Source organism: Heptranchias perlo, chromosome 28, assembly GCF_035084215.1.
Source record: "Heptranchias perlo isolate sHepPer1 chromosome 28, sHepPer1.hap1, whole genome shotgun sequence".
Lineage (NCBI taxonomy): Eukaryota > Metazoa > Chordata > Chondrichthyes > Hexanchiformes > Hexanchidae > Heptranchias > Heptranchias perlo.
Window position 1 is genome coordinate 31,313,743 of NC_090352.1, and position 17,860 is coordinate 31,331,602.

The 17,860-nt window shown below is 43.2% G+C and overlaps 1 protein-coding gene across 3 annotated transcripts in view; it reads left to right on the forward strand.

Annotated features, from left to right (window-relative positions):
* The first annotated feature begins 3,126 nt into the window (after positions 1-3,126).
* The window catches only part of cluha (clustered mitochondria (cluA/CLU1) homolog a), a 72,762-nt gene continuing 58,028 nt past the window's right edge, over positions 3,127-17,860 (forward strand). For 2 of the 3 annotated variants that reach the window (XM_068008347.1, XM_068008349.1), the window contains exon 1: positions 3,127-3,350. In XM_068008347.1, the coding sequence (XP_067864448.1) occupies positions 3,254-3,350 (97 nt within the window). In that variant the 5' untranslated portion in view covers positions 3,127-3,253. Of the gene's footprint in view, positions 3,351-4,278; positions 4,450-17,860 lie in introns of those variants that run through there. The other variant, XM_068008348.1, reaches the window with a different exon arrangement.

Genomic DNA, 17,860 nt, shown 5'->3' on the forward strand with positions numbered 1-17,860 from the left:
ATGCCTTCTTCACCACCCTATCCACCTGTGACTCCACTTTCAAGGAGCTATGAATCTGTACTCCTAGATCTCTTTGTTCTATAACTCTCCCCAACGCCCTACCATTAACGGAGTAGGTCCTGGCCCGATTCGATCTACCAAAATGCATCACCTCACATTTATCTAAATTAAACTCCATCTGCCATTCATCGGCCCACTGGCCCAATTTATCAAGATCCCGTTGCAATCCTAGATAACCTTCTTCACTGTCCACAATGCCACCAATCTTGGTGTCATCTGCAAACTTACTAACCATGCCTCCTAAATTCTCATCCAAATCATTAATATAAATAACAAATAACAGCGGACCCAGCACCGATCCCTGAGGCACACCGCTGGACACAGGCATCCAGTTTGAAAAACAACCCTCGACAACCACCCTCTGTCTTCTGTCGTCAAGCCAATTTTGTATCCAATTGGCTACCTCACCTTGGATCCCATGAGATTTAACCTTATGTAACAACCTACCATGCGGTACCTTGTCAAATGCTTTGCTGAAGTCCATGTAGACCACGTCTACTGCACAGCCCTCATCTATCTTCTTGGTTACCCCTTCAAAAAACTCAATCAAATTCGTGAGACATGATTTTCCTCTCACAAAACCATGCTGACTGTTCCTAAATAGTCCCTGCCTCTCCAAATGCCTGTAGATTCTGTCCCTCAGAATACCCTCTAACAACTTACCCACTACAGATGTCAGGCTCACTGGTCTGTAGTTCCCAGGCTTTTCCCTGCCGCCCTTCTTAAACAAAGGCACAACATTTGCTACCCTCCAATCTTCAGGCACCTCACCTGTAGCGGTGGATGATTCAAATATCTCTGCTAGGGGACCCGCAATTTCCTCCCTAACCTCCCATAACGTCCTGGGATACATTTCATCAGGTCCCGGAGATTTATCTACCTTGATGCGCGTTAAGACTTCCAGCACCTCCCTCTCTGTAATATGTACACTCCTCAAGACATCACTATTTATTTCCCCAAGTTCCCTAACATCCATGCCTTTCTCAACCGTAAATACCGATGTGAAATATTCATTCAGGATCTCACCCATCTCTTGTGGTTCCGCACATAGATGACCTTGTTGATCCTTAAGAGGCCCTACTCTCTCCCTAGTTACCCTTTTGCCCTTTATGTATTTGTAGAAGCTCTTTGGATTCATCTTTGCCTGATCTGCCAAAGCAATCTCATATCCCCTTTTTGCCCTCCTGATTTCTCTCTTAACTCTACTCCGGCAATCTCTATACTCTTCAAGGGATCCACTTGATCCCAGCTGCCTATGCATGTCATATGCCTCCTTCTTATTTTTGACTAGTGCCTCAATCTCCCGAGTCATCCAAGGTTCCCTACTTCTACCAGCCTTGCCCTTCACTTTATAAGGAATGTGCTTACACTGAACCCTGGTTAACACACTTTTGAAAGCCTCCCACTTACCAGACGTCCCTTTGCCTGCCAACAGACTCTCCCAATCAACTTCTGAAAGTTCCTGTCTAATACCATCAAAATTGGCCTTTCCCCAATTTAGAATTTTAACTTTTGGGTAGTTTCTCAGATCCTCCGGTGCATCTGGTGATGACTGATAAGGTGGCCTCACAACGTTCACAGTGTAAGAAGGTCTGGCTGGAGTCAGTCTGTTCCCCCAGCTGTTTTGCAGTTTTTCTCAATTTCTGTTCCAATCCAACGGGGGATCGGTTTTCATCTGAGTGATACCAGCAGGCAGGGTGGTGCATCATGTCAGCACGCCCAGTGCCATGTCCTCTAAGTCATCAGCAGTTAGATGCCCCGAGGTTGTTATTCAGGGTGCCTTTGTACTAATTCTTCTGTTGGTCAAAGGAATACAAATACGCTCTTTCGCTGGGCCTTTAAGTGCTCATCCTCAAGCAGCTGAAAAATGGCATATTAACTGATTATGTACTGTGCAGAAATGCCACATGCCTCCAATAGTGCAAAACCCACTTATCGTAAGTGCCCAGACATCAAAGAAACAAAATTCACAATTTTGCGGTAGAAGTCCGAAAGCCAGAAGAAATGCCAATTTCTGAGCAGATCTGAGTGATAACAAATCACATGCCCTCATGATGCCCTGACATCACAGCAAACAATGCCACAATGTTTATGTGATGCAAAAAATCCATCTATGTTTCGGTTCAAAACGTGTTATTGCATTACAGTAAACAGCAAAGAAAAAAGAATTGCCAGATTTTTAATTGCCTTTGAGTGTTCAGTTCACTCTTAACCCAAAGTACTCTGCACACACCATTTACAGCGCAGAAGGAGGCCATTAACCCCCATGTGCCTGTGCCGACTCTTTGAAAGAGCCATCTAATTCGACCGAGTACCCTGCTCTTTCCCCACAGCCCTGCAAATTTTTCCTTTTCAAGGCTACATCCAATTCCCTTTTGAAAGTTACCTGTCTGATTATAATGAAATAGTCAAATAGTCATTTAAATTTCATAGACTTAGTGAGTACATATTTTGTAACTAGAAATTATATAAAAATGTGAGAGGGTGGAGAGACAATCACAAGGTCTCATTATGACACTGCCTCGGGTTACAACAGTAAAACTGTTTCTTGATCCAAGTCTATTTTTTGGTGAGTCATTGTACAAGCTGCTCTCACATTCTGGAAAAATATCCCCAAACTTCTATTTTTAAATTTGAAAATAATAGTCCTTTGAGCTGTATATAGTTAGAATACATGGAGCTAAAATATTTTAATAATCTCTGTGCTTTGCACTAGAGCTTCGGGACGTTCTTTTCTACGTTAAATATATTTGCAAACTGTTGTATATTATGCATATTGTTACAAAACTTTGCGTAATCATTTACTTTTGAAAAGTATAAAATGCTCCTAAAATATAAAAAAATAGCTTGTAACATCTCGACAAAGTGTGCATTACTCAATCGTTGAAATGAAATATTTTATTTTGCTCTGAGACTCGGCAAACTTCAAGCGCTATTAACTATCATTTCGAAAACAAGATTGAGGTGTTTGGCTGCTTTGGGGCACGTCTCGCCAACCATATTACATCCAGTTACCTCCCACCAGCTGACTGGAAAGGGTCGGAGGTTATGAGCAAGAGGGGGGAGAGAGAGAGAAAAAATACACCACGTGTGTCAGTAGCAGAGCCGGCACTGTCCTTCCGTCCACTGCTTGTGTCTGTGTCGGGATCGGTTACCTGTTTCCATTTGAAAGGTGCGGGACAGGGTGAAAGCGATGGTGAGCAAAACGGACGAAACCTCTCCGATTGCTGCCAACACCAAAGAAGGGAACGAGTTAGAAAATGACATTAAAAAGGAGGCGTGTGAATGTGGTGAGTAAAGGTCAAAATAACCCAGGGAGAGTGAGAAGGGGGGGGGAGAAAAAGGGGCTGTGTTAGTGGGAGATCAAACATAAGGGGGGAAACGTTGAATCAATCTCTTCCCCCCCCCCCCATATCCAGATATAGATTTCCATTCATGTTTGCACAAGATTTAAAATCATTTCTTTTAGTAACTCAAAGTTCAGGTCTGCACTTGAGGGGTCGGGTGGCTGAAATGCAGTGAATCGAGGATTTATTTCTCTTTAATTTCTTTGCGAATTAAACTGATTTGAAGGAGGAGTCCGCTTCCCTCCCAATCTGTGCCCCTGCCTGGTTCTGCTGCTGGTGTCAGTCAGCTACAATGTTGCAGTTCGGCCCCGCATTGTATCCATTCGGCAGCGGCGGCGCCTTTGATGTTTGCAATTGTATCAATTTATTTTGTCTCAAAGTCGCGGCTATTGCGGGCGGTCGGTTTTGGGGGTTACGGCGGGGTGGGGGGGAACGCTCTCTGTTTAAATGCAAACACTGCATTGGGGGGGTCAGGAGGTGCACTCCTTTCACCTCCTCCTTCCCCTTCCCCCTGTGTCCTGGCGGATGGACTGCGTCCCGTTCCCGGCTACTTCTCCTCCTCCTCCTCCCTACCACCAGCCCTCTCCTCTCAGCCCGGCGGTTGAAGGTCACCTTCACTCCCGCTGGTTGCTGGGAAAGCGCCCCGATGCGGCCTGCACTCCTTGGCGCGGGGGTGCTGGGCCGGGTGTCGGGTGCCGGGGTCCCGGTGAGGTACGACCCCGCCGGAGCAGGGAGGGGGGCAGCCCCCGATTTGGTAGTTTTAGCTCCCTTCTCTCTGAACATGGTGATCCCGGAAGTGAATACCGGCTCCTTCACAACCAGGGCTGGTTGCTGGGGCGGGTCATGTGATGGGGGCGGGGAAAGGTTATATATCCAGCTAAAATAACCAGTTACCATGGCTGCTGTTTCCCCCTTCCCTCTTCTCCCCTCTCTGCAAGGATGTGGTTTTACAGACACTGTCCTCTGGCACTTGCCCTTCATGTATGATGGACCGTGATGAGCAGGAGCAGCGTTTGGCTTGCAGGGGCCCCCTCTTGCGAAGGTTTGGTTTGGGCATTTTACTAGACAATGATACTAAATACTACCTACTTAATCTGGTGTCAAATCTGCACACCTACAATCGTGAAAAGGCATGGTTGTAATAGGTAGTATAAAAATAATTGACAAAATGTGTCCTTTCACTGGATCTGCTCCAGGTCCCTGACTGACCTGGGGTGCTGTGCTATTGCATGAGTTGTACAGTCCTGATGTTGCCCCCAGTGGTGAGGCCTAGATTTTCTGGTTGTAGCTCTGCCAATAACCCATTGAAACGTTGGCAGTAAACCAATCATTTTCATCAGAAAACCTAGGCTTGAGTGTTGACTGGGGGGGTGCAGAGCATCACTTTTTACCAGCGGGGGTCCTGGACATCAATCAGGCAGGGGAACCCTGGATGAATTCAGTATGTTCCTTGCTCATGGGCACTGAGACTGGTTATAACACCTGTATCAGTAATCAATTTAATAGAAAGGTGAAATGTTATTTCCATGTTTTGTCTCTACTTGATATGTAGTTGGGGTATAGTTGATTGTATAAGATGGCATATTGTCTCTAGGCCTGTTTGGAAAGCATCTGGTGCTTAAACCTTAAATGATGTGCCACCTTTTATAGCATTGAAATGGCAATTGGGGGTACAGTACTGAACTTTGTGTAATAGAACTGCAAGTCATTTGTGAGCTTGTTTTGTACCCAGTGTATGAATAAAAAAGTGGATGTTTCTATCAAGTGTAATGCCTGTGTTTAGTTCTGAGAGTATGAATTATTCCCCTTGTGCCTCAGGCATCATCAGAAATTTTGTTTTTCTCATTACTTTTTGTAAACTTGTTGCACTAGAAAGATAAGCTGTCATGTGAAAACATGATGGATGACACCTTGATACAAAGCAAATACCTTGCCTTTCGTGTTGCCGTAAAATGGGAATTGGATTTTAATCCAGTTTTGACTGGCGATCAATGTCTTTGTTGTGATGAAGTCTGTTATTTTAAGTCCAAAGTCAAATCGGTTTGGGTGGTCTTGATCCAGTTTTCAGTGAACACACATTAGCGGCGTACAACTGCCTGTAACTCCTCCATAGTCGGACGGTTCACTGAGATAGCAGGTGTGAGAAATGGAAATCTCTGGTTTGGGGCTTGAACCCACAATCTTTTGACCGAAAGGCAAGAGTGCTACAAACTGAGCCAAGCTGACCCTTCGCAGCAGATTGACAGAGGCATACGGTGAAGAGTAAGCAGTGTTATTCAGGGTTCGGGATCTTTCATTCTTTGAAATACGTAGCTAAAATGACTTGCTCGATGCATTGGGATTGTTTGTAAAAAGAAAATTAGAGTCTTGGGCAGAACCGAAAGAATTGGGCAGCTGCTAGCTGGTTTACCAGGATGAGCACTGAATAGATATATTCAGAATGCTGGAGCCATATGTAGTGAACAATGCTGGGTACATAAATATTTCTGTTACCCGCTGCTCAAAGTGTTGGCTTGGAAATCATGCAGAGGAGGGTAGTGAGGGAATTCGTGCAGGAGAAGAAAGTAAAGGTAAGATCAATAGAGATTTTGGAATTGAACAAATTCTGGGTAGGGCCTGTGATTTGGTGTGGCAAAATGTATCACAGCAAATCAGCAAATTTCTGCACTTGTAGTGTAATTTGTGTCTGAGTTCGGCTGTTTAGCAATTTAAAAAAAAACCGGAGCCAGTGGAAAAAGCCAGTTTCTAAGCAATAGTGATTACGCCACAGAAAATCCCTTAATCCAGTCATTTCATCTTTGAAAACTTAAATTTTTCCCTGACCTAGGATGTTCCAGGGTTTTGCAGTACTAGTTTTGAAAGAAGTTAACCTGGGACAGTATACAGTTTGAGAACTCTGTGTGCATGCAGATTGCATGGGCAGCGCTGCTTGATATACCATGACATAGCCATGGTGCATATAGAATGAAATGGCTCTTACTTTGATTAGGGTTGGTTCTTCAGCATGAGTCCCAGCATACACTGAACTGGGGTGTTTGGTGGGGGAGGGGGGGTTGAGAGTGCAAAATACTGCAGTTGCTGGAAATCTGAGATAAAAACCGAAAATGCTGGAAATGCTCAGGACGTCAGGCGGCATCTGTGGAGAGAGAGAGAGAAACATAAAGTTAACATTTCCGGTCGATGACCTTTCCAACTGGCTGATCTGATGAAATGTCGTTGCCCTGAAATGTTAATCCTGTGTTTTTCTCTCTCTCCACAGTTGCTGCCTGACCTTCTGAGTGTTTCCAGCATTCTTGTATTTTTTTAATACCTTTTTAAGTAGGTTTGTTTTTGGTTGTTATCCTGGTGGTCATAGGCTTTCTTGAATGTTGCACAGTCTGGTACCACCAGAGTTGAGAACAGACCAAGTGTATGGTACAGATCATAGCTTTCCTGCAACCTGCTCACATCACAAGTGTATTCCAGTGATAGTCTTGTCAAAAATAATTGTACGAAGCACCTCAAATGTTACAAGAGGAGAGAGGTGATGTGGAAGAGCAGGGAGATTTAGGGGTCCATGTATGGAAATAATTACAAGCTAGTGGACAGGTACAAAAAATAATTAAAAAGGCTAGTGGAATGTTGGCCTTTATCTCAAAGGGGTGGAAGTTATGTTAAGTTATATAAAGCTCTGGTTAGACCCCCATCTGGAGTACTGCATCTCAGGAAGGATATATTGGCCTTGGAGGGGGTACAAAGCAGATTCATCAGAATGATACTGGGGCTAAAAGGGTTAAATCATGACAGGTTGCATAGACTAGACTTGTATTCACTTGAGTATAGAAGATTAAGGGGTGATCTAATTAAGGTTTTTAAGATGATTAGAGGATTTGATAGTGTAGACAGAGAAACTGTTTCCTCTGGTGGGGGAGTCCAGAACAAGGGGGCATAACCTTTTAAAATTAGAGCTAGGTCATTTAAGGGCGATGTCAGGAAGCTCTTTGTCACACAAAGGGTAATGGCAACTCTCTTTCCCCCAAAAAGCTGTTGAGGCTGGGGGATCAGTTGAAAATGTCAAAAACTGAGATTGCTGGATTTTTGTTAGGTAAGGGTTACGGAACCAAGGTGGGTAGATTGAATTAAGATTCAGATCAGCTATGATCTAATTGAGTGGCGGAACAGACTCGAGGGGCTGAATGGCCTACTCCTGTTCCTATGTGACATATTCTGAGGAGTGGCTGCTGTTTTCTGTCCGTCTCTGCATCATAATGGGCTGCTTTGCTTGCCCCAGATTCTTGATGCTGCATTCTGGCTGCTCCCCGAGGCAGCAGTTTCACTCCCTGCATTCTGACATTGCTTTTCCTTGGAGCCTCCCTAGATCGCTGTGAGCTGAAGAGTGAAATCAAAATTGTATTGCTCATTATAACAATTTTTTTGGAATTAATTTTAATAATCATACCCATCTCTCAGTAAAGTGGTTGTATCTGAATCATGGCACACTTTTGGAATGGGGAGAGAAAAGCTGTCTTGGCATTGGAAGGTTTAAAGCCCCCTAGTATTAATGTGAGAGGCCTGTAGATATGTCATTATGCACCCCCCCACCCCTGCCCCAAGGTGCAGGTAAAGGCATCGCATAAACCAGAAAAGTCCCATGTTCAGTCTCCTGGATGTGCTGCGTTAGCTGATTTCAGCTAGAGCATCAGTGCTACAGTTGGTTTCAATAGCCCCAATTTTAACCTAACCTGCCCGGTGAGAACAGGGCAAATGATTTACACGTTTCTTGATTTTACATTGCATTGAAGTCAATGGACAATAAAATGAGGTGGGGTGTAAATCGGGTGTCCAACACACACCTGCCCCTCTCTCACCGGGCAGGTTGGGTTAAAATTGGGGCTAATATCTGTCATTGAGGGAAGTGAAAATAAGTTAGGGTTCCTATTCCTGATCACTATCCAGGGACCATTGCTGAAGGGTGTGCACGTGTGGATATGGGGTAAGGACATGATTGGGTTTAGCTGTGATGTTTGCTACTGTCAAATACGTTCTCATAGTCACTGTCTTGCTTCACACATGAAAAATGGCCTCTTGAGTACTGTCTTAAGGGGAAGAAGGGAATTTTTTCTGGAGTGGAGAAGAGAACATAACCAAATGGTGTTTGGGACACAACCGAGCCTTTGAAATCAAATTTAATATGTTCTAGGTTTCGATCAGAGGTTGAAAATTAGTTTAAATCTAGTTTAGACTCTGTATGCTGCACTGCACAATGAGGATCAGCCGTGTCTAAAACAGGAGGCCCTGATTGTAGCCTCATCTTTTCCTGCCTGCTGCTGTTTCTCCCATTGTTCATCTGTATCCCGAATTGATCTCTCCAACGGCTATAATCTCATCACTTGCACATATGAAGTGTTGCGTTTTGTAGAGTCCTGAGGTCTCGATGGGTCAGAAGTATAGCCTCCCGCCCCCCCGGGTTTGTGCTGAGTTAGCTAATCGATTTCTAGACATTAAAGGCATCAAAGGATATGGGGATAGTGCAGGAAAATGGCGTTGAGGTAGAAGATCAGCCATGATCTTGATGAATGGCGGAACAGGCTTGAGGGGCTGGATGGCCTCCTCCTGCTCCTATTTGTGTTCTTGTCTCAGCCGGCACCTTTGGCTTAGGGAACAGGAAAAATCAGCTCGGATTTCTGCTCCAAGCCGCTATCCAGTGAACCCCTACTGGAAGTACATGTACATGGATGCTGGGTGAGGACAGGATTGGGCCCGGCTGTGATGTCCTCCACGGTGAGGTAAATTGCCAGACTTCTCAGTATAGGACCCCCTACAAGGAGTTAATGTGTTCAGCAAGAGAGATGGGAAGCGGGCAAGAATTGGAAGTCCATTCTGAGCAAGGTGGTGAGTAGTGGCATTGGGCTATGTAGAATTTAAATACAAACAATGTACTTAAAGTATTAAATAATCACTTATGAAGGCATACACAACAGCCATTTTTCACAATGACAAGCTTCCACAAACAGCAATGAGATGAATGGCCAAAAAAAACTGACATGCATCTGAATGTTTGTTTTTATATGTATCTGGAAGATGTATTTTTGAATGAAGACACATGTTTATTGATGATGACTAATCTATCGTGATCATCCAGGCATTGTAATATGATAAATGCTGACTTATTTATCAGTAACAAACTTCAAAGGATCTCTTGATAAACTTGCAGCAGTGATTATTTTGCACTATGTCACAGGCCTAGAATTGAATTCACAAAGAAGACCTTAATTTAAAAAAAAATTCAACTTGGTAGCAAATAACTTTTTATATAACTGACCAACATTACTCCCTTAACCAATAGATCAACTGGCCATTCATCTCATTGCTATTTGTGGAAGCTTGTCATTGTGCAAAATGGCTGCTGTGTTTACCTTCATAAGTGATTTGTATTAAATACATTGTCGTATTTAAATTGTACATTAAGCACTTTGGGACATTGAGACGAGGTAAAGCAGTATATAAATACAATTTTGTTGATTCTAAGTGCAGTTTAAGCTGGAAGTAAGAGAGAGAAAAAGTGTTTTTTTTTAAAAAGTCGGTCTGCTGAACAAATCTAGTTCAATGACTTATAAAGAAATTTATATTGACCATCTAAATGTTTGTTTTTGTATGCATCTGGAAGATGTGTTCTTGAATGAAGACACATTTATTGATAACTAATCCATCATCAAGCATTGCAATATGATAAATGCCAACTTATTTGCCAGTAACAAATTACAAATGATCTCTTGATAAACTTGCAGCAATTATTTTGCAGTTGTTAGTCGATCAATGGGAGCAACGTCATGCTTCTGCTACGTGGAACATCCTGGCCGCCTGTATCTGCTGTGATGTCTGCATTACTTTTTACTTTTTTATAAAACTGCAATTGTCCCCATGCCCAGTGGCTGAGCGGGTAAATGCACTGCCAGACCAGAAAGGCCCCAGTCCAATCTGTGGTCTATGCTGTATTGGTCAATTTGATCATCCTTGATAACTTATTCCACAACTTTCCTCTCTTTTCTGAAGGAAAATGCCCTGCCAGACTTCCTTTCTTTCTTCTAGCTCATTTTTAATGTGTCTTCCCTGGTATTTGAGCCCTTCACCATAGTGGACAATTTGCCTGGATCAATCTTTGTGACTTCCCTCTAATAATCTTATCTAGGATTGCAACGGGATCTTGATAAATTGGGCCAGTGGGCTGATGAATGGCAGATTGAGTTTAATTTAGATAAATGTGAGGTGATGCATTTTGGTAGATCGAATCGGGCCAGGACCTACTCTGTTAATGGTAGGGCGTTGGGGAGAGTTATAGAACAAAGAGATCTCGGAGTACAGGTTCATAGCTCCTTGAAAGTGGAGTCACAGGTGAATAGGGTGGTGAAGAAGGCATTCAGCATGCTTGGTTTCATTGGTCAGAACATTGAATACAGAAGTTGGGATGTCTTGTTGAAGTTGTACAAGACATTAGTAAGGCCACACTTGGAATACTGTGTACAGTTCTGGTCACCCTATTATAGAAAGGATATTATTAAACTAGAAAGAGTGCAGAAAAGATTCACTAGGATGCTACCAGGACTTGATGGTTTGACTTATAGGGAGAGGTTGGATAGACTGGGACTTTTTTCCCTGGAGAGTAGGAGGTTTAGGGGTGATCTTATAGAAGTCTATAAAATAATGAGGGGCATTGATAAGGTAGATAGTCAATATCTTTTTCCAAAGGAAGGGGAGTCTATAACGAGGGGGCATAGATTTAAGGTGAGAGGGGAGAGATACAAAAGGGTCCAGAGGGGCAATTTTTTCACTCAAAGGGTGGTGAGTGTCTGGAACGAGCTGCCAGAGGCAGTAGTAGAGGCGGGTACAATTTTGTCTTTTAAAAAGCATTTGGACAGTTACATGGGTAAGATGGGTATAGAGGGATATGGGCCAAGTGCAGGCAATTGGGACTAGCTTAGTGGTATAAACTGGGCGACATGGACATGTTGGGCCGAAGGGCCTGTTTCCATGTTGTAAACTTTGATGATTCTATGATTCTATCTGATCACATCAAATTCTCTTTTCCAAAGAAATCAAACTCTGCTTCCACAGCCTTTCATCATAACTTAAATTTGCGATAACCTTGAACCATCATTGCTTGTTCTGTACCCGTTCAAGGGCAATAATGTCAGGTGACCAGTCTGATCAATGCCTTCTAGAGCAACAATACAGCCTCTTTGGATTTGTACCCTGTCGCTCTGCAAATATAACCCAGTACCTTGCAACAAATAAAAACTTCTCCACAATAATATCAATGATTACTAGATAGAATCTATCTATGGTTCTAAACACTATCTATTCAGCACAGTAGTCATTCCCAGGTATTCATTATTACATTTATATTAAAAATTAGGTTGTATGCCACTACGTGTATTAATTCTATGCCAAATAGAATGCAGGGCTGCAGAAAAATCTGATTGGTATCTGGACAATGTATCTTCCAAATGACAGAAAAGGAGAAATGGCTTTGCAGTTTTCAGTGGGCAGAGGGTGGCAGTGTGCTAGAGACTGCATTAGGCACTCAATTAAGAGATTGAGTTTGATTTCCAGTCTTGATTAGCATTCAGGCTTGAGCTTCCCCTAGAGGGCGTGGTTTGCTATTCTCAGCTGTTTGAGTGTGACAAGAGTAGGAAACCTGGCTGGTTCAGGGAGGAGGGGGTTTGGTGGGGTGGGGGGGGAAGAGAAAGAGTTGAAGCAGTTCAGCCTTTATCTGCACGAGTCTAATGCACGTTGAGTTAAATCGGGTTAAGAAGTGGGGTAAATTCAGTCAGGTATCGACTGAAAATGTAGAGATGTCCACGTGCTGGACTCTCTGACCTTCCCGACAGAATTGAGGGAGATGGGTTGGGTATTGGAATGGGAGGGAGGAAAGAAAGCGAGAAGGAAGCAAGGAGATAATGTACCGAGAGGCGGATTTACACTATTTTAATATTTGTTACTTAATGTACAAATTTTTTTTCAGTCAGCAAACAGGATCGCACCAGACCTGAAATCTCAAACTCGCTGAAGCTGGTGCTTTGTTTTCGTATCCCTTCGACTTGTGGTATTGGCCCAATATATCTCTCTAGCATAAAAACAGAAAATGCTGGAATTACTCAGCAGGTCAAGCAACATCTGTGGAGAGAGCGAGAGAGAAACGGAGATAACATTTTAGGTTAATGCCTTTCCATCAGAACTGGAAGAAGTCAGTGGCCTGAAACACTAACTCTGTTTCTCTCTCCTCAGACGCTGCCTGACCTGCTGAGTATTTATAGCGTTTTCTGTTTTTATTTCAGAGTGCCAGTATCCGTAGTATTTTGCTTTTGTTATCTCTAGCATGTTGCAGATGATGAGTTGTTATTGGCTATAATAGGACTTTTTAGCTGTCCATCAGTTGCCCTGCATTTGGAGCTGATCACTGTGCTTTGTGAATTTTTAAATTTGCTATATAGAGGAGTCTGTTCCTATTTGGGATCCAGATTTTTATATTAATAAAATTTTATACTAACTTATTTTCTGGCTTGCAAAGAGTCAATTTTTGTTACTTGGTCAAATTGATTTTTCCACCTTCACTGAAAGTGTGACTTGTTTTGAGCACACTTTGCTGAGGGAATGGGCTTTTTTTCTACTGTAATATCAGGGGGAATTATTAAAAATGGGGGGGGAAAAAAAACTATAAACACGTGAGGATTTTTTTATCCAGTTGTCATATTTTCAAACTGTTAGCAATCATTGCAATATGAAACTGGCAATGACGTGTAACTTATTCCAGCCTTAGTAAGATTTGTCTCCCATTGTATTCATATAAAAGGCTTGCAGTCTGACACAGCACAGATCTAAATGGACACCGGCATGTATGAGCAATCCTCTCGTAACAGGACTCTTGAAGTGCTGCTTTGACATTTTCTCAGAGCTGGTGCCAGTAAAGGCATTGAATTGGGCTACTTGGTATGGATATCACACGGCGGACCTGAATGGTTTCTCTTCAAGTGAGACTCTGGGGTTTCCTGGATTCTTTTAAAAATGCACCTTGCACCACCTTTTCTGTGCCAAGTTGACTTTTTTTTCAAGTTAACGCTGTCTAGCATCAGCTGCCTGCAGCTGCACAAATTTATTGCAACTGATTTTTCACACCATGCATGGTACAGAGATGTCCCCTCTCCTTGAAGAGAATGGGAAGAGTATTGGCACGAGAGAAATCAGTTTAGAGGCATGTGGGAAGCTTGGCAGCAACAGCTGCTGAAAAGTTTTTTTTAAGGTCACTGGAAATATTCGGATAGGCTGAGTGACGATTCAGACCTTCACTGTCCTTTATTCCCCTCTCTCCAAGCTCTCGGTGTCGACGACGGCCGAGAGCTAGATTCAGTGTGAACTGGACGCATTTTGGAGGCTGTATCCACTATCTTTCCTGCCTCCCTTGCTTGTGGTAGTGGTGTGTTCAAAAAATAAAAACGAACGAGTGACTGTCAGGACATGGGAAACACTATTTTTGCTTGCTGCAGACTTTTTACAGACTTGATCTTGAGGCGACATCATGAGCTGTGCGATGACCGTTCACCACTGTTGTCTGACTCTCGGAGAGAGAGCTGCACTGCACCTTCTGGCTTCACTTTCCCGGTTAAAACTGAGTCGAGTATGTCAGAAGACCAGCCTTTGCAAGGTTACCCTGATATTATCTTGAGCAGCACAAGAACCAGCAACTTTGGCTCGAAGGGAGATAAATTTCCAACTTTACACAGTGTTGCCTTGAAGATGGCAGCTGCTGATAGCGTTGAAAGAGACTGGGCTTTATCTGGTCAGGAGGCCAGTGGTTTGAATAGTGGGATGTGCTTGGCAGCTCTGAAACGTGTGTCTTCTACATCTGATGACCTTCCCTGTGCCCTTGAAGAGATTGTGAAACAGGTGAAAGATCATGGCTGCCAGCCTCTGGTTTGGCATGCTCATAGAAAGTCGGAGGACTCTGATAGCTGCACAGACAACAGATTGTGTTGTGAAGAGAATCCTATGGAAATAGCTGACATAACAGATGTGTTACATAAAAATATTGGCTCGGATTCATCAAGTGAATTAGTGAGGCATCACCAGGAATGTGATTTTGTTCAATTAGTACAGAAAGGTGGGGAATGTTTCACATTCAAAAATGAAGTACCCGAGAAATGGAGCAACACCGAGTCGGTCACCAGAGGTTATTGTGACCATCCAATACGAGATGAGGTAATTGGCTGCTCCGTTTCCCATTCACTGAATCAAAGACCACCTGAATTATTGATTCCTGCCATTGTGGATCCTTGCCCTGAACGTGCACAGGCTATAAATGAAACGGCGGGAAAGCAGGTGAATTTAGTTCCGGAAAGAAATGTCAATAGTTCGAAAGGGCAAGGAAAGGCTCTAGACCGAAACGCTGCTGAAATGCCGTCATCCAGCCGGCTTCCAAGCTCCTTGGGCCACTCGGTCGCCTCGGAAGATTCTGGTGCCTCGAGCGGGCAAGGCCAACGTGAAAATCTGAGGAAAAGAAGGAAGAGAAAGAGGCTCCTGCATTCAGAGTCAGGTGGATATGAAGAAGGAGGGAAGAGAAAGGAAAGTCAGGGAAAAAAAAGCATCCCTTCTTTGTTGAGACAGGCCTTCTAATTATATTAATTGTGCAGCTGTGTCTGGGTGAAGCTGGTTGGCAGCAGTAGCATTGGCCATGACCAATTATTCAGTGTGAAGTTTGACAGCTTTTAATTATTTTCTTGCACTAGGGTAGCACATTTTAACCCCCTGAGGACTGAAATCATTCCCCCTGTTTTCGAACCGTGCACAAGTATTCTGTCCCAGCTCCTGCAGACGTAGTTCCAGGAAGAATATGAAAGCAAAATATTAGTGGAGGGAAAGATGGATCAGTGGTGCTTTTCTGACTGTGCATTCACACCCCATCTTTAGCAGGAATTGCTTTGCAAGAATGGTATGTAAACAGGGTCAGCGGGAGATAGAAACAACCTGACTGATTACCCCCAGAACTTGCAGGATTCAGACTCCGACTGCAGTGTAAATGTGGGCCTTCTGGGCTTTGGGCACTAGAGGGCAAAGTTCAGCATGGCTAGGGGAGGAAATGGTCTTGCTAATCCCTGAGACCATTACTCCATTGGTTGTCTCTGCTGGGATAATGCTAAGAAATCTTTAATGCCTCCAGAATTGACATCAGGATGCACATGGAGTTAGGCCACCATCACTCAACACATCCCCCACAAGCTCACATTAGACTTTGGAGGCGTCTGTGTTAGGACCCTCCCAACCTGAAGCATTTCGCTCACTGTTCCATTGATGGAGGGGTGTGCATGCGCCCATAGTGACTAATAATCTGAGTAAATGGAAGAAGTGGCTTGTTTCTTGTAGTCATCAAAAGGTTAATGGTTCGAGTTTGTTTTCGGAAATAGATTAATATCCTTTTTTAAAGGAAGCGCTGGAGCAGCAATTAGCCAAATGCTCTGCCATGAGTGAATTTTCCAAGTTGATTGACTGCTGTTCCATTGGCTCAGAAATGGATGCAGATGTCTGTGATAATGGCTTCCTTCTCGCCTCGCCCCAAGCCAAGAAAGAAAACAGCCACTTAAAGGTCTCTCTGGTAGCCCAATTCAATCCTTACCAAAGCACCATAAAAACCATTGCACAATTAAGGAATATAAACTACAAATACTTTAAATCGTTATATTTGTAAAGCCTAATCTGTTTGTAGATAAATCAAAGCTCAAATTCTGGAGCAGTAGGAAATTTTTCACAAGTTTAAAAAAAAAATTGGAACTTTTTGCTGGATGCACCTTTGCGCCTCATAACGTTCAGTTTTATCTTCATGGATATTTTTTTAAAGTGTTTTCACGTCATTTCTTTTGATCAACCAGGTAGCTGATCAGTAGGGTCCTCAGATGAATGCTGCCCTTCACGGGGCCCATTACCCGCTGTGGGTGGTATGTGTCTCATATCGGCAGTTTCCCGGTGAAATTTTACTGTGGTTGTTTGATATCTGTAACTGATGCAAAAAACGTACTCCAGGTAGAATACGTTCGCTAAACATTAAACACATTTTAGGAGCTTTGGCCCTGGTGTGTTGGTACTCCACGGGATACATATTAACGCTTCATGCTGTAAAGTGAAGGTATGTCTTCTTTAAAGCTGACCTGTTGTCTGCAGGGAGACCCACTGTGAGACACTTGCAGCAAACTTGTGCGGTTAAGAGAATCCTTTCCGCCTTCATGGAGACGATAAATTGGGCTTAGCCTTTTCATTGCCACTTTATTTAAACTTTGTGTGTCATTTTCAGTCTTTAACTCACAAATGACTCTTTTATATATCAGTGGTATTGTGGTCATCAGATTGTTGGACGCTGATTTTTGGAGCACCAAAATAGTGAGGGTGACGGGAATGCTAGATCCTGATACCCTGATTCCTTGAGTGTTGCTCTGAAATAGTACTTTTTACTGACAAATATACAACAGCGATCCTTTTTTAAAAAGGAAATTTAAAAAAAAAAATTCATCTTGTGTATAAATCACACTTTTAGGTTCTTGGGGTCACTTGGGTTTACCATCAGTTGCATGCCTCTTGTATAAAAGTGCTTAGACATCTATAAGATTTCATTGAATGTTACTAATGCAAGTTCAATTAACTGTAGGGATGGCTGAGGTAGGTGAGGGCATACAAGAACAGGCATTCATCAGCAAGAATCCGTAGCTTTAAACTGGTGGGTGACTTGGGTCACTTTTATATAAAAAAAAGTCTTTGTAAAACTGTGATGTTTGCCCTGGGTTTCATGGTATCTCACAGCTGTTCGTACTACCTGCCAGTTTAACCTTGTCATACTGATGAGTGCCTGAACTTTCATGTCCTCACCTGCCCTGTCATCTCCATTATTGTATGAACTTGTGCAAATAACATTGTGTAAGACTTGTAGAGTAAAGGCTACACTACATGGTAAAAAGAAAGAACTTGTCTTTATATGGCATCCCATGACACCCTCCGGATATCCCAAAGCACTTTATAACCAATGGATTAAATGCAGTTACTGTTATGTAGGCAAATGCAGCAGCTGATTTGCACACAGCAAGGACCCACAAACTGCAAATAAGATAGTTAGCCCAGTTGGCCAGTTTGTGCTGGTGTTGGTTGAGGGAGGCATGTTGGTCAAGGCACCAGAAGAACTACTTGCTCTCCTTCAGAAAAGTGCTGTGGGATCTTTTATGTCCACTTGAGCCTTGGTTTAACATCTCATCTGAAATTTAATCAATCTAGTAATTTATGGGCTGGTACCAGTGGGGGGGGAAATGACCATGAAAACTGCTGGATTGCTGGGTTTTTACAACTGGTTTACTAATCTTTTGGAGAAGGAAACCTGCCATCACTAGTCCTGGTCCAGTGGTTGACTCTTGATGCCCTTTGTAGTGGCCTGGCAAGCCAGGGCA